At 42.5% G+C, this 25,648-nt stretch overlaps 1 protein-coding gene across 8 annotated transcripts in view; it reads right to left on the bottom strand.

Moving 5' to 3' along the window:
* The window catches only part of TBC1D14 (TBC1 domain family member 14), a 106,854-nt gene that overhangs the window by 67,422 nt on the left and 13,784 nt on the right, over positions 1 to 25,648 (bottom strand). Inside the window, exons 1-2 of one of the 8 annotated variants that reach the window (XM_073342587.2) lie at positions 14,711 to 14,994; positions 12,056 to 12,120 (exon numbers count right to left, since the gene is read on the bottom strand). The exons of 4 other annotated variants lie outside the window; for them this stretch is intronic. In XM_073342587.2, coding sequence (XP_073198688.1) covers positions 12,056 to 12,096 — 41 coding nt within the window. In that variant the 5' untranslated portion in view covers positions 12,097 to 12,120; positions 14,711 to 14,994. Of the gene's footprint in view, positions 1 to 1,098; positions 1,412 to 12,055; positions 12,121 to 14,710; positions 14,995 to 21,265; positions 21,363 to 25,648 lie in introns of those variants that run through there. 3 more of the 8 variants (XM_073342586.2, XM_073342589.2, XM_073342585.2) reach the window with 3 other exon arrangements.

Below are 25,648 nucleotides of genomic sequence, written 5' to 3'. Positions count from 1 at the left end.
CAATTACTCCAGATGCCTTGAAACAAAAACCCATGCACAAATGAGAAGAAACTCAAATACAAAAATCTCCCGTGCCCTCCATATAAGTATTACAAAACCAGGATTTTAAAATTTATATTTAAGGGAAAATGTTCACTCTTCCCTGCAGCTGGTTCACTCGTTTTGCCTGATGCAGCTGCAATGGAATGTATTCTAGAGTACTGCAGTGTTTAAGGCACCCCTTCTATTTAATTTATGACTGATAAGCTTTTTAGTAACCTAACCAGCTCAACATCTCCAAGTGCTTTGTTCTCATAAGACAAATATTATTGCAATTATGGAAACTGTTATACAGTTGCATACAACGTAAGTCTATGCCCCACTTGGCCTGCTTCAATTAAAAAAACAAAACACACCCCCCACACACACAATCTCTCCCTGAAAAGGCCAATAGCAGCTATGAAATGTAGTAATTCTGATGTCTGCTAAATATCTCAAATTAACCAGTTTATATATATATGTACTGTCATGGTTCCTTCCCCACTCTGAACTCTAGGGTACAGATGTGGGGACCTGCATGAAAAACCCCCTAAGCTTATTTTTACCAGCTTAGGTTAAAACTTCCCCAAGGTACAAACTATTTTACCTTTTGCCCTTGGACTTTATTGCTGCCACCACCAAGCGTCTAACAAATATATAACAGGGAAAGAGCCCGCTTGGAAACATCTTTTTCCCCCCCCACCCCAAATCCTCCCAAACCCTACACCCCCTTTCCTGGGGAAGACTTGATAAAAATCCTCACCAATTTGCATAGGTGAACACAGACCCAAACCTTTGGATCTTAAGAACAATGAAAAAGCAATCAGGTTCTTAAAAGAAGAATTTTAATTGAAGAAAAAGTAAAAGAATCACCTCTGTAAAATCAGGATGGTAAATACCTTACAGGGTAATCAGATTCAAAACACAGAGAATCCCCCTAGGCAAAACCTTAAGTTACAAAAAGACAAAATCAGGAATATACATTCCATTTAGCATACCTTATTTGGTCAGCCATTTAAACAAAACAGACTAACGCATATCTAACTAGATTGCTTATTAATCCTTTACAGGAGTTCTGACCTGCATTCCTGCTCTGGTCCTGGCAAAGGCAACAGACAGACAGTGAGAGCCTTTGTTTCTCCCCCCCTCCAGCTTTGAAAGTATCTTGTCTCCTCATTGGTCATTTTGGTCAGGTGCCAGCGAGGTTATCCTAGCTTCTTAACCCTTTACAGGTGAAAGGGTTTTTTCCTCTGGCCAGGAGGGATTTAAAGGTGGTTAGCCTTCCCTTTATATTTATGACATGCCCCCCAAATCACACAGATGGGGGGGGAACATTGGCTGTGATTTCTTCCTGGAGCTCTAGGAGAAAACAGAGTTAATAAGACACATGTACCTCTAAATATACTACCAAGTATATAAAGACTAACAATATTTTCCACAGCTCAAGGACGATTTTAACCAGTTGATTCTGGGAAACTTTCATGGGAGAGTGCATCAGCCACTTTGTTAGAAGCTCCTCAGATGTGTTGGATGTCGAAATCAAAATCTTGAAGAGCTAAACTCCACCGAACAAGTTTGTTATTTCCCAGGGCGGCATGAAGCCACTGTAGCGCAGCATGGTCGGTTTGCAGGTGGAAACGCCGCCCACAAACGTATGGGCGTAGCTTTTCCAGAGCTTAGACAATAGCGTAACATTCTTTTTCACTGACTGACCAATTGCTTTCCCTCTCAGCAAGAAGCTGTCTGAGAAACACTACAGGGTGGAATTCTTGATCTGGTCCTTCCTGCATTAAAACTGCTCCCACACCACACTCAGACGCATCTGTGGTTACTAGGAACAGTTTGTCAAAGTCTGGGGCCTTAGTACAGGGTCAGACATGAGTGTTGCTTTAAGCTGGTTAAAGGCCTTTGGACACTCTTCGGTCCACTGAACGGCATTTGGCGGTTTCTTTTTGGTTAGGTCTGTCAGCGGGGCGGTGATTTGGCTGTATTGTGCTACAAATTGCCTGTAATATCCAGCCAAGCCTAAGAAGGATTGGACCTGTTTGCTTGACTTGGGACAGGCCACTTTTGGATAGCATCCACTTTGGCCTGTAGGGAGTTGATAGTTCCTTGACGCACCTGGTGTCCAAGGTAAGTCAATCTGTTTAGGCCTATTTGACACTTCTTAGCCTTAACAGTTAGTCCTGCCTCCCTTATGCGCTCAAGGACTTTTTGTAGATGTTCCAGGTGGTCTGCCCAGGAATCCAAAAATATGGCCACATCGTCAAGGTAGGCGACTGCATATTCTCCTAATCCCGCTAGGAGACCATCTACAAGTCTTTGGAAGGTGGCGGGTGCATTCTGCAGCCCGAAAGGGAGTACATTAAATACATACAGCCCAACATGTGTGGTGAAGGCTGATCTTTCCTTGGCGGATTCATTTAGCGGTACCTGCCAGTGCCCCTTGGTTAAGTCCAAGGTAGAGATGAACTGGGCCCGTCCCAGTTTCTCTAATTGTTCATCTGTGTGTGGCATTGGATAGTTGTCTGGGCGAGTTACAGCATTTAGCTTACGGTAGTCCATGCAAAATCGTATCTCCCCATCTGATTTGGGAACTAGAACCACTGGAGATGCCCATGCACTGCCAGGGGGCGGATTACCCGCATCTGTAGCATATCCTGGATCTCCCGTTCTATAGCAGTTTTAGCTTGAGGAGACTGCTGGTAAGGTTGGACTTTAATTGGGTGAGCATTACTGGTGTCAATGGAGTGGTATGCCCGTTCAGTCAGTCCTGGGGTGGCTGAGAACATCGGCGCGTAGCTAGCGCACAGTTCCTTGATCTGTTGTTGCTGCACAAGCCCAAGGGTCATGGAGAGGTTCACCTCTTCAGTGTCACCAGCACTTTTCCCTTCGTAGGAGACACCTTCATGCCACTCAGCATAATCTCCTCCCTGGGCTGTAAACTGACAACCTTTAATTCTCTGGAATAAAAGGGCTTTAGAGAATTAATATGGTACACCTTAGGCTTTCGGTTGGAGGTGGGGAATGCTATGAGATAATTAACACAGCTCCCAGGAGCTCCTGGGCCGTGAATGGCCCTTCCCATAAAACTTCCATTTTATGGGCCTGGAGGAGCGTCTTTAAGACCATGACCTGGTCCCCTACTTTGAAGGAACGCTCTCTGGCATGTTTATCATACCAGGCTTTTTGCTCTTTTTGAGCATCCTTTAGGTTTTCTTTAGCAAGGGCTAAAGAGGTTTGGAGGATGTTTTGTAGGTTGGTTACAAAGTCCAGAATGTTAGTTCCTGGAAAAGGTGTAAACCCCTCCCGTTGCTGCTTCACCAACTGTAATGGCCCCTTAACCTCGTGACCACATACAAGTTCAAAATGGTGAAAACCCTAAACTGGGATGTGGTACAGCTCTGTAGGCAAAGAGCAACTGCTGCAACACTAGGTCCCAATCATTGGAGTGCTCATTTACGAATTTACGTATCATGGCCCCCAAAGTCCCATTAAATTTCTCCACCAGGCCATTTGTTTGATGGTGGTAAGGAGTGGCAACCAAGTGATTCACCCCATGAGCTTCCCAAAGGCTTTCCATAGTTCCTGCCAGGAAATTAGTCCCTGCATCTGTGAGGATGTTGGAGGGCCAACCTACCCTGGCAAAAATGTCTGCTAGTGCCTGGCACACACTTTTAGCCCTGGTGTTGCTTAGAGCTACTGCTTCCGGCCATCGGGTGGCAAAATCCATGAAAGTCAGTATGTACTGCTTTCCTCTGGGTGTCTTTTTCGGAAAAGGACCCAGAATATCCACAGCTACTTGCTGAAATGGAACTTCCATGATGGGGAGTGGCTGGAGAGAGGCTTTGACCTGGTCTTGGGGTTTTCCCACTCTTTGGCATACCTCACAAGACCGGACATAGGTAGAAACATCCTTGCCCATTCCCTCCCAGTGGAATGACCCCCCCCCATATGGTCTTTGGTCCTGTTCACCCCAGCATGGCCACTAGGGTGATCATGGGCCAAGATCAAGAGCTTGACCCGGTACTTAGTTGGAACTACCAACTGTCTCTGAGGATGCCAGTCTTCCTGGTGTCCACCAGAAAGAGTTTTCTTGTATAAAAGTCCTCTTTCTACAACAAACTGGGATCAATTAGAAGAGCTGAGAGGCAGTGGGTTGCTCCAGCCACTGTCCAAGCTCTCTGGAGGCTTTCATCTGCTTCCTGTTCAGTCTGGAACTGTTCCCTTGATGCTAGAGACATCAGTTCCGCATTGGATTGTGGACCTAGGCGTCGTCCCTTTGGAAGCGATGTAGGGGATGGGGCTGTTTCCGTTGACTGTGAACAGCTCTCTGTAGGTGCATTATGTTGGGGTTCAGGATCCGGCTGAGCCTCTTGTGTAGGGTTATTGGCTGCTGCCAGTTCCGGGACTGGCTCTGTCTGGGTCTCTGGGACTGGCTCCACTACTGTTGTTGTAGATGTTGGCATGGGGTCCGGGTCCGTCACCTCTGACCGGATCCTGGTAGAAGTTTCCAGAACAGAGCTAGGTGGGACGGCTTGCTTAGCCTGGCTGCGGGTAACCATTCCCACCCGCTTGGCTAGCTTCACATGATTGGCCAAGTCGTCCCCCAACAGCATGGGGATGGGATAATCATCATAGACTGCAAAAGTCCACATTCCTGACCAGCCCTTGTACTGGACAGGCAACTTGGCTGTAGGCAAACAAAGAGTTGGACTTGAAGGGTTGAATTGTCACTTGGATCTCGGGGTCTATTAAATTGGGGTCCACTAAGGAAGCATGGATAGCCGACACGTGTGCTCTGGTGTCCCTCCATGCGGTGACCTTCTTCCTGCCCACACTCAGTTTCCTTCCGCTCCGAGGGTATCTGGGAGGTATCTGGGCCTGAGGACCTCCGGTGTGATACAGAGGCAATGAACTGAAATCTGTTGGGGTTCTTGGAGCAGTTGGCCTTTACATGCCCCAGCTTGTTATATTTAAAACATCGTCCAGCTGATGAGTCACTGGGGCGAGGTGGGTTGCTGGAGAATGGTGTGGCAGGAAGATAAGGTGTTTGGAGTACTTCTTGGTGTGTAGTTGGGGCCTTGGGCTGCCCCCAGTAGTAGGGTGTGGTCTGAGGGTGTCCCTTCTAGTATGTGCTCCAACTGCGACCAGGGTTGTTCCTCTCTCCTCCCTCCACCCGTTTTGTTCCGGCTTGCCCCGCCTCTCTCGCGGTCTGGGACTACTCGTATCGATCAGCACAAGAATCGAGACTTTCTGCCAAGTCCATTTCTTTATTCCATAAACACTGTTTTATTTCCTCCTTGGACATATTCAGAAATTGCTCCTGAGCTATCAAATCACACATTCTGTCAAAGCTAGTGACACCCCTTCCTTGGAATATCTAACATTCTTCATCTGGTTTAGATGAACCACATTACTTAGTCCAAGCCCTCTCTTAAGGGTTCAGAATTTTACTCTGTACGTTTCAGATGTAATTTGAAATTGCTTTAAAACCAAATCTTTGAATTTATTATAGCCAGAAGCCTCATCAATAGGCATCTTATTGAGTATGTCCAGAGCTCTTCCAGTTAATTTTGTGACCAATGTGGTCATCTTGTGAGCTTCAGGAATTTTATGGAGAGTGCACAGTCTCTCAAAGGTGAGAAAATATTCAGCAATATCACTGGATTCATCATACTGTGGACATAGTCGCTCCCATTTGTGGATTGTTGGGGAAGGATGGTTAGGGTTATCCAGTAGATTCCACTCAGCCTTTGCCTTCTCCATCTCCAGTGCACGCTTCCTCTCTTTTTCCTTCTCCACCTCAGCATGCTTCCTTTCTTTTTCCCTTGCCTCCATAGCTCTCCTGTGGGCAGCCTCTTGGGCTGTTTCCTTGGTTTCTGTCATGTTTGTCTTAGTTTTTAACTAACTTTACACCCGAGAGTTAGAAATAAAAAAAACTTGGTTTGTCAAAAATATATTATATATAGGTTGTGCTGTAACTGGATACCTATGTTCTCTGATAGTGACGGTCAGCCTACAGAAAAATCCTTTAAAAAAATAAAAAAAAACCCTAACACCTTTGTCTCCAGGCAAATAGACAGAAAACCCCTCTAGATACTCTTAGGTAAAAAAAACAACTTCAGGTCTGTGAAGACTTGTGGATTTCCCTGCAGGAGGTTAACTACCCTGCCTCCAGGTAGAGAAAACTCCAGCTCACAAAAGATAATTACCTTTTGTTTCTGCTCTGGCCCCCAAGCAGAGACAAAAAAACCTAACTGCTTTCAGCTTAAAACCCGCTTTCCAGCAGCCCAAAGGAAAAAAAAAATTTCCTTTGGGAAAAAAAAAAATCTGTGCTTCTGGTTCAAAAAAAATCTCAAATTGATCTCAAAATGATTTCAAGTTAATCCCACTGCTCTGCCACCATGTCAAGGTTCCTTCCCCACTCTGAACTCTAGGGTATAGATGGGGGGACCTGCATGAAAAGCTTATTTTTACCAGCTTAGGTTAAAACTTCCCCAAGGTACAGACTATTTTACTTTTTCCCTTGGACTTTATTGCTGCCACCACAAAACGTCTAACGAACATATAACAGGGAAAGAGCCTGCTTGGAAACGTCTCTCTCCCCCCAGAATCCTCACAAACCTTACACCCCCTTTCCTGGGGAAGGCTTGATAAAAATCCTCACCAATTTGCATAGGTGAACACAGACCCAAACCCTTGGATCTTAAGAACAATGAAAAAGCCATCAGGTTCTTAAAATAAGAATTTTAATTGAAGAAAAAGTAAAAGAATCACCTCTGTAAAACCAGCTTTGAAAGTATCTTGTCTCCTCATTGGTCATCTTGGTCAGGTGCCAGCGGGGTTATCTTTAGCATCTTAACCCTTTACAGATGAAAGGGTTTTTTCCTCTGGCCAGGAGGGATTTAAAGGTGGTTAGCCTTCCCTTTACATTTATGACATGTACTATTACATATCACAAACTATTCCTTTAGCAAAGGCTATACAATTTAGACCAGTACATGTTCACAGCTAAGTAAACAGTTCTTAGTAGTTTACAGTGTTTTATATTAACCTGCCATCAAAAACTGGCAAACTATCCCAATGCCTTGTTTCTGCTGAGCACATATGCACCCATTACAGGCAACACTGAACCACATATTCCAGAACTGATTATTAGGCCTTCATTTGTGCCTTCCCCCAAATTAATGTCATCACAATGTGTGTGGGTATGTATTGTAATTCAGCTATTTTTACTGGTTTAGGAACACCTACCTCAAACACAAAAATCTTATTTACAAGAATGGATTACATGCCTCAATACCCTCAGGAGTATAGTTAACTTGAAGGTCCTCTTTGGTTATCAGATTAAGATACAGATAAGATCAAGAAGTTAATTAAGGAGTATGGAAATCACTACTAGTCAGAAGCAGTTGGTGTTCAAAGTAGGAGATGTGGCCCCACCTCCTACACACACAAGCTGGCCAGTTTTTCCATATTGAAAATATGAAGACAATGAGGGAAAGGGGAATGTTTTGGTGAGAGATTATGGAAACTGACTAGGAAAAGGGAGAAACCTAGTGTCCACTCTCTCATCTTCCACTACCTGTTTACTTTCAGACCGTAAAGACATTTTACAGTAAGTGGTTGGAGGGGAGAAAGTGTTAATCCCCAATTCACCCTCCTCCCATTTCCCCACCCTGTCTACACGCCCATTCATCCACAATCAGGTCTGCCAACCTAGCTCAGATCCCTCAAACCTCACCTAATTGTGAAGTCATCACCAAGGCGGCAGGTTGTATTGCACCTGACAGTAAAACAGCAACATTGGTAACCGTATCATCATCAATGGGGCTTAGTCTCATCTCTCAAATGATCAACCCTCCCTTTTAAGTGTTCAGATATTACCATCTCTATCAATGTTCAGATATCAATCATCCATACCTTTGTCACTCCTATTATTTACAGAAATATCACCTGGCTCAATGTCTAGTTGGCAGCCGGTATCAAGCGGAGAGTGCCCAAGGGGTCGGTTTTGTTCAACATCTTCATTAACTATATGGATGACTGAATGGATTACACCCTCAGCAAGTTTGCAGAGGACACTAAGCTGGCGGGAGACGGAGATATGCTGGAGAGTCTGAACAGGGTCCAGAGTGACCTAGACAAATTGGAGGATTGGGCCAAAAGAAATCTGAGGAGATTCAACAAGGACAAGTGCAGAGTCCTGCACTTTGGACAGAAGAATCCCATGCACTGTTACAGGCTGGGGACTGACTGGCTAAGCGGCAGTTCTGCAGAAAAGGACCTGGGGTTTACAATGGACGAGAAGCTGGATACAAGTCAGTGTGCCCTTGTTGCCAAGAAGGCTAATGGCATATTGGGCTGCATTAGTAGAAGCACTGTCAGCAGATTGAAGGAAGCAATTATTCCCCTCCACTCGGCACTGGTGAGGCCACACCTGGAGTATTGCATCCAGTTTTGGGGCCCCTGCTACAGAAAGGACGTGAACAAACTGGAGATAATCCAGCAGAGGGTAACGAAAATTATTAGGGTACTGGGGCACATGACTTATGAGGAGAGGCTGAGGGAACTGGGATTATTTAGTCTGCAGAAGAGAAGAGTGAGGGAGGATTTGACAGCAGCCTTCAACTACCTGAAGGGGGGTTTCAAAGAGGATGGAGCTCGGCTGTTCTCAGTGGTAGCAGATGACAGCACAAGGAGCAATGGTCTCAAGTTGCAGCAGGGGAGATCCAGAAATAGGCAGTGTGGATATTAGGAAAAAACTATTTCACTAGCAGGGTGGTGAAGCACTGGAATGGGTTACCTAGGGAGGTGGTGGAATTTCCATCCTTAGAGGTTTTTACGGCCTGGCTTGACAAAGCCCTGGCTGGGATGATTTAGTTGCGGTTGGTCCTGCTTTGAGCAGGGAGTTGAACTAGATGACCTCCTGAGGTCTCTTTCAACTCTAATCTTCTATGATTCTAGGGAAGAATGGTGTGATGATAAAACAACGGCAAACCTAACCTGCTACCGTAGGAAACACTCTGTACACTCTGATCAAGCATAGCCAAAACTTTCGGAAGAGCAAAGATTTTCTTTATAGTCATCATCAGATCTGGAGCCATGGGCAGGGCGGAGTTTTCATTAGGCACAGTACCTATGGGTGTGGATATTTTAGGGGTGCCTAAAAATTCAAATGTTGCCGCTCCTGGGTCCTGGCAGGGGCTGGGCCAGGGCCAGCAGAGGGGGGAGATAGCCCCAAGCAGCCCTGCTGGAGCACTCCTCACTCAGCCTGTTTGACAGAGTCACCTCCCAACAGGGAGTGCAGCTGTGGGGCAGGGCTTGGGAGAGTGGGTCTCTGAAGGGGTGTGTGGCGGGGGGGGGGGCCGCTCTGGGCAGTGGGAGAGGTCTGTGTGTGTTGGGGTGCTGCGCAGTGGGGCTCTGTGGGCAGGGAGGCACCTAAAAGTTAAAAGTGGCAGGGTACCAGTGCTGCAAGCGGGGTGGGGGGCTCTGAGCCACCACAAGTGGCCACAGCTCCTGGCCGCTGCAGGTGGCAGGGGAGGCTCTGAGTCCCTGTGCCTGGAAATGCCCAAGATGTAAATCTGGCCCTGGGCTAGGATTTTTAACCACAAACTATCTTCATTCCCTCAGCCAATTCCAAAACAAAAAAGTCTTAGATATCAATGAGCTCATGACATACACAGGAAGACCAAAAAGAGCTGAATATATAGCATGGTTAAGAGAAAACTTGGGACAGTCTACAAATATCTAAAAAGGTATAAACACTGTGGAATTAGAAGAATTTAAAATAGCAAACAAGAGGTATAAGAGTATGTAAATTGAAGCTAATAAAACATTTAGGCTATTCACATCATGAAGTGTTCCTGATATCAAGTTGTATTCGGTTGTGAAAGTCTTGCATATTCCCCCAAAACATCATATCACTCGTTACTTGTAGAACTAGACTAGAATGAACACTAGAATAGGTATTGTAGGAAACAAAGCTGCATTGCTTCAAGAAGGCAGACTGGACGACCTGGATGAACAGACCTTTGTACGGTCCGCCCGTTTGTCATTGGACAAGTATATTACAAAAAGCAACCATAATTGACACTGACTGGCATCCTTTCTGGCCACCTCCACAAATGACAAGAATCTAATATGCTATGAAGCCTAGAGGTGAGTGTACCTCTGAGTTGAGGTACATTCCATCCTAAGTATGTCCAAGCTCAAATTCACTACTTCGCAAATGAAATGCTTCCAGGGCCGTGGAATCCTTTTGACAAAGATGGTAGTCATGTGATTCCCACCCCCCCTTCCCCTCTCACCCCCCACTGGAGGGTACTAGTACTTGCTATGCTATTTCTCCTTCCTAGTGAGATGCAGAACTACAATCTAGTCTTATGCTGAGAGCAAAAAGATAAGCTAGGACAATAAATGTACAAATAAAGTATTAGTTCTATTCTCTGCTAGGTATTTGCACAAAGAATTGAAGTGTACACAGAAAGGCCAATTCCACACATTTCTCTTGAATCCAACCTAGCAATCACATGTTCTTCCTATTTCAATTTACACAAAAGTATTAATAGAGTCTTTCACAACTCACCGCTAGTCCACCACCAAAAATAAACTAACATTACTACTAAAGGGAGCTACGTACAGTAGCAGCATTTTCCTTTAAGTATACACAGAAGCAGGCAAAAAGGAATTACAAGGTATAAGAAACAGGAAATCTAGTTTCCATGTTATTGTGATTTTCAAGTCTAGAAGTAAGAGGATAGTTCTCTTTCAGGTTTGTTTTTGTTGCGGATTTTATTTATTTATCCTTCAGCATTTGCTATTCTATTTCATAGACTGAACCATCTTTTGCAACACAGTTTGTTACACACTGATTGCTTATGTCTCATGAGATCCTTCAAGTGTAAGGAACAATTCTACCCAGGCATTTCTCATTAACTTATCACTGTAGTTCATATATATAATTGTGCAATACAAATTAAGGTACAATTTATGTCCAAAAACTATATTCTTCAACTCTCACAGTGAGGTCTGCCTGGCCCAGTGGACACGGTACTGGACTGAGAATCAGGAGACCTGGGTTCTATTCCAGGGTTTGCTGGGTAACTGTGGGCAAGTCACTTCCCTCCCTGTGCCTCAGTTTCCTGATCTGTAAACTGGGATAATATACTGAACTCCCTTGTAAAGCACTTTGAAGTGTACGGATAAAAAGTGGTATATGAGAACTGGGTATTGTTATTATGACCACCATGTTTTTGGAGAAAAAAAGCCAGCTCTGGTCCACACTATGAAATTTAACCATGTCTAAACACAGGGCCAGCATGGGGCACATAGCTAAGACCTGAAAATGATTTAGTACTAGCCACAGGCAAAGAAATCATTATTCAGCACTTTGTCAGCTAACTGCAACTAAACACTAATATAAGGTCCATTGTGTAAATTGTTGTGAATGGGCCACATCCACCCTAACTGAACTGGCCTCATTAGCACGGACCCCCACTTGGTAAGGCAACTCCCATCTTTTCATGTGCTGTATATTTATACCTGCTTACTGTATTTTTTACTCCATGCATCTGATGAAGTGGGTTATAGCCCACAAAAGCTTACGCCCAACTCTAAGGTGCCACAAGGACTTGCTCGTTGTTTTTGCTGATACAGACTAATGCGGCTACCCGTTTCAAACCTAACTGAATCGGTTAATTGAAATTTTGTCTGTATGACTTCCACTGTAAATTCTTGGGGCAGTGGCCATATCTTCCTCTGCCTGTGCTATGTCAAGGACCCATGCTCAGTTAGTTAACTGGAAAGGAAGCTAAAAAAACAGATAAATCCAAGCAATTTGCTTAATTTAAGGTGCTGGTTGTCTTTGCAGTTTCTGTCACATCCAAATACTGGTACCTTGTTGGCCTCCAAATCTTGTTGGGTGCCCCCTACTCCCAGTGCACCCACTCCTCTGACTACAATGCAGTTCGAGACACAAAATAGACAAGGTAATATCTTATTGGACCAACTTCTGTTGGAAAGAGAAGCTTACCCAGAGCTCTTCTTCAGTTCAATGCGGCTGTCATTTGACATAGTGAAGACATGGCTCCATCTTGTCTTGGGTAGAATGGGGGGAGATTAAAAAAAATAGTATTTTATCAAACTTCTCCCACATTCTAAGCCCTCCCATTTTAAGTTCTATGTTGAGATTCCAAAACAAGACTCCACATGCAGCAGGCTGTATAGCCCTTCATAAGACCATCACTCATTTAATCAGCACTAAAATAATTGTTGACATTTAGGTCATTAAGATTCAGAGTCAACAGGCATTGCAACGAACAAAGGCAGTTAAACTTTGCTCAGAGCTATTGTTTCTAGATGTCCGCAGACAACATGGCATTGGTTTATCCTCTGTTCACGTATGTCTAGGGCTTCACAGCCACAAAGGGCAAGTGACTTTTCCTCACAATGAAAGTGTACATTCCGGAACACAAAATGTCAGTCTCCAAAAAAAAAAAAAAAAAAGCACCAGATTCCTAAGCCAGCACAGACTGGCCGAAATTAGATAATTTTGTAATATTAGTCACAACCTAACCTTCCTGTAACTGTGATCCTGTAGTATCCTAAAGCCTTGGTCTATCCAAGGCTGTGACATGGTTTAGCCACACTTAAGTCCTAACTACACAGCAAGAGAAAAGTGTAAAAGAAAAATCTGCAAAAAAAAAAAAAAAAATGTTGCAATACTTTTCATCTGGAACTATCGTCTAATCATCAAGCTTTGTGTCAGGTTTAATTCTAGTACCACCTACGCTAGAAAAATTGCTGCAACGTGGCATTTGGTTGCAACACTAGGTCCCAGCACTTAAAATACTGTTCTGTCCTTGCTATATGGACAAGACCAAACTATTTTACTATTGTTCCCAAATCCTGCAGAGTCCAAGGATCCAACATGATTAGGGAATGTGATTTTCTCCCATTTCCAGTGCTAGATCCAACCACTTGAACTATGCCCGACACTATACTGCTGTAAAAACTAAAAGTCTCCATTCGACTCTCCTAGCGCAGGCGGAGCGCTGCAAGTCTCTGAAGAAGGAATCATTACGTCTTCTTCTGTTGTACAACTCAGTAATTCATAATCAAAAGCTTTGCTTTAAGTTTGAGTTACCAGAGCAAAAAGCCCCCAAACATTAATTGTTAGAGAGAAACAAACTTTCCGGATTTGAGCAACTCTGAGGCGTTTTTAGAAAGCTAAATTGAGCAGCCTCACTTCTGAGCCAAGTTCATGCATGAAAAGTTTCAGCCCAAAGGATAAATCAGTGAAAGGGTCAGCCATGGCTGGTAAAGAGTTACAGATTAAACAAAAATAACTGTACTATGATTTTACAGTCTCTCTCTCTCTCTCACTCACACACTTTTGGTGGGAAGGGGGCAGAACCTAGACTTATTTTAAAAATCAAGTTTTCTAACCTCAAATTTCACAGTAGTTTTAAGTCACAAGAAATTGATTTGATACCTTATGTTTAAAAAAAGGGTTGAGGCATCAGAAAATTCATATGCCATGGTGTCATCTCCTTCTACTCCAATGTCTCCTTCATAGCCTTTACAGTATGTCAGGTTGATTCACAGTATGGAGTTTAACAGCAATACCTGACATGATGCATCATGTCCGTTGTATCATTAGTATAGAGAAATTAGTGTGTCATGGGTTTAATTTGCACCCCTACTAAAAATGTGAAACAACACTAAACTGCAGCAGCAAGTTATAAAAAAGTTTAAAAAAGAGTACGGACAAAGATGACATCACACTGAAAATGGAAAATGAGTCTTTCTGCAAAGTCCCCTGTAAAATGAAGTGTGGCACATAAAACGTGTTTTGCCTTGTTATTGCAGAAGTATTTTCAATTAATTTGTGAGAAGAAAAATTCTCAACCTGGAGAGAATGTAAGTTCTCACTCAAGAGTGAGCTTTTAAGATGACTAATCTTTTACTTGTGTACAACTGGTTTAGCTGCTAGTGCTTTCCGAAAGCAGTGTTCAATTTAGATTTATCAATACATTATGGAGAAAAGAGGAGGGAGGGACATGGTAGTAAAGGACAGTTACATTAGATACCTTTAGCGTCTTCACTATGTTCAAAGTGAATGCAATTCATCAGGAATAATGTACTTATAGCTAACCTCAGTTTGGTTAAGAAAATTGTTGTTTTTTGATAAAATTTAAGAACATTCAGCATTCATTAAGATTTTATAGTGCACACTGAAAAATGTTTTTCATACACCTGGCAATACCAAGACACATGCAGTATTGTGCCCTCCCACAGCTATCTGGAAGTCTTCTAGTATCATTCAATACCAAGAATACCTAATAAATAAATTCCACTGGCACTCTCTCAAAGCTTTTCCAAGTTCACATGTTTTTTTTAAACTCATACCACATACAGAAGAGCATTGTCTGCTGCTTTCAACCTTCCCAAAAAGCCAGGGAATCCCCAGAAGAAAACTTCAGCTGCCACTCTTAGTTGGATAGGTTATATAGCCATTCCATTAGCTTTGTATTGTCCATTCAGGTATTTTCACACTCTGATGTCTTATTTACAGAGTTTAAAAATCATTAAAAAATATATTACTGAAGTTGAAGTTGAACTGCTACCTTAAGCAAATAGTATCTTTCTAATTAAAAAAGAAAACAAAAAAATCTTGTATACAAACCTGTCCATTAAGAGGAGTACAGAAGGTGCTGCCATAGTTTCTGTTGCTAATTTAATCCAGATTTGAAAATCAGTTGCAAGGGTCCTCTAAATGTGTCTGAATCTTTTCACAGTCAAATCCACACAGCTAAAGATTTAATGTTCTACACCTTCACAGAATGCCGTCAGAGTCAAGGAACTCTACCTCTCAGTAATTGTCACTGTGTCAACAGGAAAAAGGAAGGACTCCCACACTGTGTATTCATCAGAGGGTGGGGAAAAGCAGAAAGTCAGGTAGGTAGACACCTTTTGAAATCTGCTGTATACAAACTCAAATTACAGTCTCCCTTCTGGCCATGTGTACAGTATTGTATCCATAGTTGTAACTCTTAGAAATAAAATCTTAAAAAAGAAATTTGCTAATTTGGCAGCTAAATCAAAGGTGTACATAGGATGTTTTAATCACAGCATATTTGAGATTTAGTCATATAGATTATAAACAGAGAGTGATACTTGTTAACCCCCTGCTTTCAAACTTCCACATGCCTTTCATCAAGTTGTACTCTCTTACCAGTGACACGGTCCTCAAAACCATTAAACATTAAAACAGGAATTGGTCATGGGCTAGGAGGGATCAGGGTCCTGGAACAATTTGTACGGTGGGGGTGCTGAAAGCCACTGAACCAAACTGTAAGCCCTGTATGTAATGGAAACCACTTCAGACAGAGGGTGTGGCAGCACCCCAAACACCTGCAGTTCCAGCACCTAAGGGAGGGATTGTGCTTTGGCTGCTTTTGGAAAGGTCACCAATATGGAAATCATGCTGTGACCCACGAACCTCCTAATGCCAACTGGCAGAGGTCACAGAGGCTGCAATGTGTTTTACAGGGATCCCCTGGGTCAGTTATATGCATAATACTTCACTAGAGGGCGAAATATCAAGTTGAAATTGAGAGCCAGTAAAAGAAAACAAAAACAAAAAAAAACAAAAACGCACACATACCAACTGGTCACCGTAAACATTGTGAAATATATGTAGGGAGAACACTGAAAGAGTTACGTACTTATGCTACAAATTACATTACTACAGTCTGCAAGTTAAAGCAGGTCACTAGAAGGTGACAAACATGTTATTTTCAGACAGGCAGGAGACGCTTATCTGACTTGGTATACACAAATTGAGTATTATATACTTCACAAGGGCATGGATCACTTGATGATTACCTGCTCTGAAGCACCTGGCATTGGCCATTGTTGGAAGACAGGATACTGGGCTAGACGGACCTTCAGTCTGACCCAGTATGGCTGTTCTTATGTTCTTACAATGCTGTCATAAATATAAAGGGAAGGCTAACCACTTTTAAATCCCTTCTGGCCAGAGAAAAAACCCTTTCACCTGTAAAGAGTTAAGAAGCTAAAGATAACCTCGCTGGCACCTGACCAAAATGACCAATGAGGAGACAAGATACTTTCAAAGCTGGCAGGGAGGGGGCAAGGACAAAGGGTTTTGTGTGTGTGTATGTATAGAGGTTAGAACTCCTGTTAAGGGCTAATAAGCAATTTAGTTAGATATAAGTTAGATTCTGTTTTGTTTAAATGGCTGATAAAATAAGTTGTGCTGAATGGAATGTATATTCCTGTTTGTGTCTTTTTGTAACTTAAGGTTTTGCCTAGAGGGATTCTTTATATTTTGAATCGGATTACCCTATAGGGTATTTACCATCCTGATTTTACAGAGGTGATTCTTCTACTTTTTCTTCAATTAAAATTCTTCTTTTAAGAACCTGATTGCTTTTTCATTGGTTCTTAAGATCCAAAGGTTTGGGTCTGTGTTCACCTATGCAAATTGGTAAGGATTTTTATCAAGCCTTCCCCAGAAAAGGGGGTATAGCATTTGGGGAGGATTTGGGGGGGGGGAGAAAAAAAAAAAAAACGTTTCCAAGCAGGCTCTTTCCCTGTTATATATTTGTTAGACGCTTGGTGGTGGCAGCAATAAAGTCCAAGGGAAAAAGGTAAAATAGTTTGTACCTTGGGGAAGTTTTAACCTAAGCTGGTAAAAATAAGTTTAAGGGGTTTTTCATGCATGTCCCCACATCTGTACCCTGGAGTTCAGAGTGGGAAAGGAACCTTGACAAAAGGATACCTGTTTACATACTAAACCAACAGTTAAGATTAAAAAATTAACAAGAGACCACGAAACCTGCAGGAAGGAATACTTTTTCTAGTAGAAGTAATTGACTTTAAATGTATACTGTCAATCTATAGGTTCTTTTAGCAATCAGCATAGATAACAATTATACAGCCTTCATTATAAAACTGCTAACTGGTAACAGGGAAAGTGGGGTCTGAGGACACATATACACAAACTCCATTGAGTGAATAGACCTTGAATTGAGATGCTTGACACAGCACAACAGGCTCTTCCCTCCTTCCAGAATCACTGCTGGAGAGGTTACAGTGTTAGGGCTTGTCTTCACTGTGTGGGAGGAGGCGGAGAGGGGTAAATCGACCTATTCTATGCTACTCCAGCTACGTGAATAACTAGTCCTGCTAAAAATCGATCCCTGGCTGCATCGATTGCAGCAGCATTGATCTCCCCGTAGCAAAGACCAGCCCTAAGTTACGACAGGCCTTGACGTTGAGGCAATACTTCTTTCATAACGGCCTAGATTACAAGATTTAACAAGTTCTATCCATATTAAGCAGGAAAAAAAATTGTATAATCAACATCCAGATAGAGATTAATATTTTATACAAGAAATATTCATGTTTTTTCTTACACCTCCTATACCACCAATCTCAAGATATATTCAGTAGCACTCAAAAGTATCCTATTCCAGACACAGATCTTTAATTATCCACTGCATTCTTATTGCAGAGTTGTAATGCAACCATCCCCTTTACTTTATCTCCAGACCATTTTTGTCTTAGCCTTTATTATGTCACTTAGGGCAGAAAAACTCCAACTGTACTTTTGCACCTCAATTTTGATCATTATCAAACTGAAAAATATAAGGGAGCTAAAAATAAAGTACTATGGCAATTAAAGAATGGTTTAAAAAAGTTCATTTATTATGAAAGCTCTCACTCAATATCCAATTATTTAATCTATTTGCACCATGCACAATGTGTTTTGCAGAATCAGAGCCATTAAGGGAACGCAGAACAGGGTAGACATTAAGTAGGACTCTTGAAGGTCAAAGTAATGTTGCTATTATAATTTCTGCACACTGCAATAATAGTCCAAAGTGGACATTACTGATAAGGGAGTTGGATGGAGATTAGCTGGTATTTTAATTATAGATGGTCAGAAATATACCAGTCATGTGACAGGAACTGTGCAGATAGCTCAACTAAGTTGACTAAAAAAAAAAAAGCTATTAGCCACCACAGTCTGAACCAGGGTAACCACCCAAGCTACAAAAAATTGCTGCAAGCTCCTTGACATCGCCACCCCCAGACTGAAAGAGCGTACTTCACATTGGCAGCGTAGACATAGCCAAGTTTTTTCACCAAAAGTTATACCACCTTTATTAAAGCGATTTAATTAAAACCTATGTTGCATGTCCACACTAGCTCTATGTCTCCGGTATGCATGCACACTAGCAGCTCTTGCAATGACAAAGAGCCGTGCACTGTGGTGCTATCCCACCATGCAACTGGCCGCAGGGAGCTTTGGGAAGGGGTTGCAATGCCTCATGGGGCAGGTACAGTGTCAACATGATTCATCCTACTAGATTGCCAGCCACTTTTCAACTGAAGCATGTGAGTGTGAGAGAGACACAGACAGGGAGCATGTGTGTATGGGGAAGATACAGACAGTGTGTGTTAGCATCTCCCAAGTTCAGAGAGCTGCCTAAAGCAACCGGTCTTAAGGCAGGGGGAGGGGGAAACCCTGACATCAACCCTGCCCCTTCCTCCCTGGCTCTGCACAGCACAAAGTCTCTCTCTCTCACACACACACACACACACACACCCCCCACTGCCTGCACGCGCTTTGGTAGTGTGGGAGACAGCAGGAGCATTCCATGTTAATGATTTACTCTGTGTGTCCCAGAGCAAAGCAGCACAGCACCCTAGCTGTCAGAACGGAGCAAGCAAGGTGTTTACACTGGCCCTGTGGTGATAAAACCTTTGCGCAAAAAGTCTTAATCGCTCTCGTGGAGGTGGTTTTACTACAGTGCTGCAACTGAGGAGTTTCATCGCAAAAAGTGACTTTGCCGCACCTCTGCTGTTTCTTTTGGCAAAAAAAACTTGCAAGTGTAGACGAAGCCACTGTGTATAGGTGTTGAGCTCTAGTAGTTTCCTCTGCACATTAAATGTTCAATGCCTTCTGCACTATTCACATTGAGCTACAGAAAAGAAAAAAGGAAAACAAAAAGGTAACACACACCTCTAACTAATGGAAATGCTTATTCTACCTAAATTTTTAAGTATTTAAAAGATAGAAGAAATAATGAAATTTATATCCTACAATGGTCTGAGAAAAGACAAGTGTCCATCAGTCCAGATTGTACCCTGGGTAATGTCACAGAAGCATCCTGGGACAATAGGTTAGCTGACACCCAAGGAACAAACTTGAGAGAAGATTCAAGGAGACATGGGAAGCTTTTGGCAAGAAAGAGGAAGAGATGGGCATGCTTTCCTAGCTAGGGAATTCAATTGGTGGGCCAGCCGTGAGCAGAGAGTTAGCTGATCTAGAAAGGCTCTCCGATTCTGAAAAGAAGCTATAAGATGCAAGACAAGGATCCCAAACATGCCAGAGGACTCTGCAGAAGCCCAGAGAATGTTCCAGAGTGGTGAGGAACCCAGAGGCAGGGTAATGCATATAGGTGTGTACACTGTTTTGTATACATTTGTATTTCTCTTGCTACCTAAGCAAAGGGCAGTGACATTTCAGAATCCTGGGTAAAAGTCCATCCACATGTCTGTTTGCTTTCACTATTGCATGCCCACAAATAGGTAAACTGGAAGGCTCACACCCTTTGGTAGTATTCAATGGGAAATATTCAAAAGCTGCTGGGTAGGACACACTAGTTTCAGGGTATAAAATCCCCACTGCAACCAGGGTGTCAGACATAAGGTCCACACGTGGTGTGCATGCCTACTGGTCCAAAGCCAATGACAGTGCCTAAAACTCTGTACAGCTCCAGCAAGTTAAGAGCACGTATGATTCAGCATTTGGATCCCATCACAACAGTGGGAGCTCAACCAGATCTGACAACAGGCACATACTCAACTTCAACCTAGAAAATGATTTAGCAACTCCATTAGGTACACAGCAGAAGACATTTCCACATCCTGACCACTTAACATTACCCTTGAGAAAGAATCCTTTGTTTATTATCATGACTTGCCACTCAAAAACTGATTTATCAAATTCAATAAATGGTCCCATAAAGGACACTCCAAAGTTTAAGTTCATTGTACGGACGAGTAGTAAAGGACACATGGATGCAACAATAAAAGTAGGAAATTTAGTTTGACATTAGATTCCTTTTTCTTACACAAATAGTATCTGCTCCTACCACAAAGCACTTACTATATAAAAGAGTAGCCTATTTTACAAATGCGATAAGACAATATGTGAAGCCTAGAGGTCATGAATGTTTCCATTAGAGGACTTTAAGAAGTTTGATAATAAAGGACACCTTGAAAGTAATCAGTCCGTTGCTACTTTTGTCATACCAACTGACCTTGGAGATAAAAATAAATGAAGCTGAGTTACATGTCTGATTCTCACAAGTTACAAGCAAAATGCTAAAAACACATCCAAATTCATTAGCTTTAGGATTCTTCCAGAATAAATCCTTAAACATTTTACTTGAAAACCCAGGCAACATAGCTGGTTTTGCTAGCCATAGTAAATGCTGGGGATGCTGACAACCAGCAGCTAATCCGTCCCCAAAATTTAAACAAAGAAATAGGAACTATATATTCCAGTGTTTTCCCAGCACTCCAGACAAAGATATGATCCTCTATAAAGTCTGCATACTGGACGTGGCGGAAGAACCAAATCTTTAGAAATCACCAAGAAATGAATATTAAAGTCCTAATTTGGAAATGTATAATTAGAAAAAGTGAAGAGTCTAGCGTACATACCTCCATATATTGAGACTAGAGGTATTGCAAACTAATAAAAGAGAGCCTGACAAGGGAGACCTGTGGGAGTGGGAGGGAAATATATTAAAATCTGATGCTGCAAATGCATTATATGTAGGGTTACCAACCCTCTGGGATTGGCCTGGAGTCTCTAGGAATTAAAAATTATGTCATGTGAAGAAACCCCCAGGAATATGTCCAACTAAAATTGGCAACCGTTATATGTGGTTCTGATGCAACATCCCCTTTATATATTTGCAGCTAATATACACTGACTTCCTGACCATGTGTGATGCCTTTTGTCACTATACCCCTCTCATTAAAAAAAAAAAAGTATATTTTTCTTTCCTGTGACCTGATGTTAATTATTGTACTAAACAGCTCACTCACCATATAGTATTTTTGAACTTTTCCTGAAAGAAAATACTTAAGAATCTCAGAAACATAACTGAAAGAGTGCACAAATTTCACGTACCAGAAAGAGTAAAAACATCCACAAGGAACTAGAGGCATTTCAACCATCCTGTTCAATTTATTTATGCTGGTAACTAATTAAAATACAGTTTCTTGCCAGCAGAAGGATTTAGATGGAGCACCTTTCTCCCTACCCCTCTCAAAGTAGCCTCTCAAATGAGTTTTAGTAAGAAGCTGGAAAATAAAACACAATTCAAATTAGATAGTACAATTGTCTAAAATCTACATAGGAAGGGCACGAATGAAAGTTAATTGATCGTTTCACTTCAGCATCTAGTGGCCAATAGGCCACAGGACAAAGGTCATACTTTTGTCTAGCAATTTAACAATAAGCACATAATTAATATGGCAAACGAACTTCCACCCACTTTCAGCAATCTTTATCGAAGGTAAGTATTAATACATAATTGCAATGCAACTTTGCAAGAAAAAAAGAGACTTGCTTAAAATAGTGAACAGGATTTTAAGTTATTCAAGGGTTTTTTTTTTGGTTCTGTGATAAACACTGGGAGAGGGGACAACTATGGAAAAGCATTGCCCTTTTATTCTTGTTTGAACCAGCTTGCAGTAATCCAGACCTTAACACAAGAATACAGATCACTAGTTTGCTCAAGAAAGGTTTTAAAATGAATAGGCCTAAGATGAAATATCAATCCTGATATCAAGTTCCCCAGTCCATTATTCTATTTTAAATATTGCCAATTTTAGTCACTCCCCTGTTACAGGATCAACAGGTCTCAGCAGATGCCCCCCACAACAAACAGCAGATAAGGATAGGGAGCCCTAGAGCCCAGCAGAGCAGCAGTGCCAACCTTTGCTTCATTGCCACTAAAGGTTAAATTTCTGGAATCCAAAATTTCAACCTTTGGAGCCCTCCAGCTGCAATTAATTAACTTTGTGGATATTTATAGGTTTTTGTTTTTTCTTTTGTTTACTAATTCTCCCTCACATTGCCTCCTGCTCCTATCCTCCTCCATGACTTCACCCTTAGTTCCTCTATTCATCTTCTTACCCCTCCCACAACGTTCCAGCAGCTCTCTATAATAAAATAATATATATCCATTTAAAGATAGAACAGGCACAGGAAAGATACGGTTTGAACATTCCAGCTGTGCATACTATTGAACTGTCTAATTGCAAAACTCTTACAACCATTATCCTCCTGCTTCTTCCCTCTTCTTGTCCTTCACGTCTTGTCTCAAACTAGGTTGTAAATACTGTAGAGCAGGGACTGTTTTCTGCTACATTTATACTGTCCTTAGTACCAGTCCTGATTGGGGTCTCTAGGCACTACTGGAAATATAAATGAGTAAGGGAAAGATTAAAGGAGATAAAGGCCATTTGTTTAGTGATTTTTGTATGCTTTATCAACAATTTAGTTCTAAAGCGTTTTAATAAAATTTATTTTTATTTTGTATTTTTACTCTGTCACAACAGTGTACCAATAACAAAAAAGACCTAAGAATGTACTGGGTGCAGGAAAGCCTCAATTTCCCGCCCTCTCCCCCCACTATCTATCTGATGGCTGCTGGTTTGATTTTTTTCAATGTTTCCAAAGAGAGAAAGAGAATATTAGGTTTCCCGACCAGCTTCCATACCAGAAAAAGCACATATATGAAGAGCTAGGAATTCGCTAATTATAACCTGTGCACGGTCACAAAGGTTTTGAAGTAACCAGTATAAAGAGTCATCCTATGTACGTGGAGGAGGTCTGGGGCTAGGCAACATCCTACACAAAACAGCTAGGTGTGTTACTCTTCTGAGTAGGAGTGAGAGTCCATAAGCATTTCTTTATCAAAAAGACACTGAGTAGGATTTCAGCCTGGAACCTCAGACTTCTAGGAAAGTCCTCAGGCCAGCCTCCAGAATCTCAGTGTTTTTAACAGACACACCTGTTAATGTCCCAGGCTTCTTGTGTGCAGGGATCACAACCAGTGTTCCCTCTAATTTTTGTTGTGATGGAGGTGGTGCAAAGGGGTTTTGGGTATGGGAGGGGGGATCAGGGCTGGGGCAGAGGGTTGGGGTGCTGGGGGAGGAGAAGGTGAGAGCTCTGGGTTGGGGCCAGGGATGAGGGGTTTGGGGTACAGGCAGCCTCAGGGCTATGGTGGGGAGGACTCCCCCCAGTTCTCTCCCTGCCGCAGCACCTGGGCTGGGGGGAGGGCACATCTCCTCACCACAGCAGCTCCGGGGCTGGGGCCACGGGATAGGTGCCCCTCCCCCAGCCATGGCAGGTGCTGGGCTCAGGCCGGGGAGGGGTGCCCCAGCTGCGGCAGGTCCAGGGCTGGGCTCGGTTGGGGGAGGGGGAGGGGCGCCCCTCCCACAGCCACAGCAGGTCCCGGCCAGGCGCGTTCCCTGAGAGCCTGCACAGCACTTAATAGGCTACTGCGCAGCTACACATCTCATAGGGAACTTAGGTCACAACTCTGAAAATGGATAAAAGATCAGAGGTAAAATAGCGAGATAGCTCATCTCCAAGAGCTCACACCAAGACCTTTTGACTCTTCGAGCCCCACGGTTACCAGAATTCAATTAAAATAGTGGCATGATTGCATTACCAGTATTTCTCAAAATGGGAGAGGACCATGTTTACATGGGATGGGGGAGAGAGGTGGGGGGGGTGGGAACCAGCAAAGGGGACAGATAACAGAAAGATCTTTGATTTTCCAGTTTCCCCTCTCCTGGCAGGCATAAGTGCAAGTTAACCTCTCATCAAAAGAAATGCATGATCATAAAACCACATTTCCATAATGTTATCAGGGAAAAATAAGGCCTTTTTACTCCTAAAACCATGCCACCTTTCCAATTACGTCAGTACAACGAAGAGATTACAGGATATTCTCTTTACATTGTTTCAAAACAGCAAGAGACAGCTTTAAAAAGGGTTTTCACTAATTAGCACAGTGGACTTTTCCATTAGATCTACATATATGGATCTGATAAATCCTTAGTTCCACACAAAGCCAATCATCCCAATATACTTGAAATAATCTAATAGTTTCAGTGTTTAGTCCAAAGTGTCAAACATTACTCTCATTCCCAAGCCCTCTATTAACAGACCCATCTACATTCCTTCCTGATTGCAAATTAGAGCTATTCTTTTTCAGGTGGCCAAAACCAGATATTTTGCACTGGGAATAATAAAAGGAGCATAAGTATGCCCTCTCTCCTTTCTCTAGGATTATAAGGACAATGACCCAAGTAAAGCAGTAAGAGGCCACAGTCAAACGTAAAAAGAAAAGGAGTACTTGTGGCACCTTAGAGACTAACACATTTATTTGAGCATAAGCTTTCGTGAGCTACAGCTCACTTCATCGGATGCATTCAGTGGAAAATACAGTGGGGAGATTTATATACATAGACAACATGAAACAATGGGTGTTACCATACACACTGTAACAAGAATGATCGCTTAAGGTGAGCTATTACAAGCAGGGGACACCATCATAGGGCCTAATCACATCAGCCACACTATCAGAGGCTCGTTCCCCTGCACATCTACCAATGTGATATATGCCATCATGTGCCAGCAATGCCCCTCTGCCATGTACATTGGCCAAACTGGACAGTCTCTACGTAAAAGAATAAATGGACACAAATCAGATGTCAAGAATTATAACATTCAAAAACCAGTCAGAGAACACTTCAATCTCTCTGGTCATTCGATTACAGGCCTAAAAGTGGCAATTCTTCAACAAAAAAAACTTCAAAAACAGACTCCAATGAGAGACTGCTGAATTGGAATTAATTTGCAAACTGGATACAATTAACTTAGGCTTGAATAAAGACTGGGAGTGGATGGGTCATTACACAAAGTAAAACTATTTCCCCATGTTTATTCACCCCCCACCGTTCCTCAGATGTTCTTGTCAACTGCTGGAAATGGCCCACCTTGATCACTACAAAAGGTTTATTCCCCCCAGCTCCCTGCTGATAATAGCTCACCTTAAGTGATCACTCTCGTTACAGTGTGTATGTTCTCTATGTATATAAATCTCCCCACTGTATTTTCCACTGAATGCATTCAATGAAGTGAGCTGTAGCTCACGAAAGCTTATGCTCAAATAAATTGGTTAGTCTCGAAGGTGCCACAAGTACTCCTTTTCTTTTTGCGAATACAGACTAACATGGCTGCTACTCTGAAACCAGTCATAAATGTGTTGACTAGACTTGGATAACATGTATGGTATCCAGGTCTGAGCCAGATCCATCTTCCCAGAGAACTTACTGAAAGATCCTTTTTTGGGGAAGGGGGGAGAGAAAGACGGAAAAGATACGACACCCTGGCAGCAAGGAAAAGCCCTGTGGTGCCTGCTCTCTACCAAGGACTTTGTAAAGATTGCAGTTCCTTATCCAGTGTCCTTGAATACCTGGATTTAAGAACACA

This window comes from Lepidochelys kempii, chromosome 4 (assembly GCF_965140285.1).
Source record: "Lepidochelys kempii isolate rLepKem1 chromosome 4, rLepKem1.hap1, whole genome shotgun sequence".
Classification (NCBI taxonomy): domain Eukaryota; kingdom Metazoa; phylum Chordata; order Testudines; family Cheloniidae; genus Lepidochelys; species Lepidochelys kempii.
Note: the sequence above shows the minus strand (reverse complement) of the source record. Positions and strands in the feature narration are given on the sequence as shown.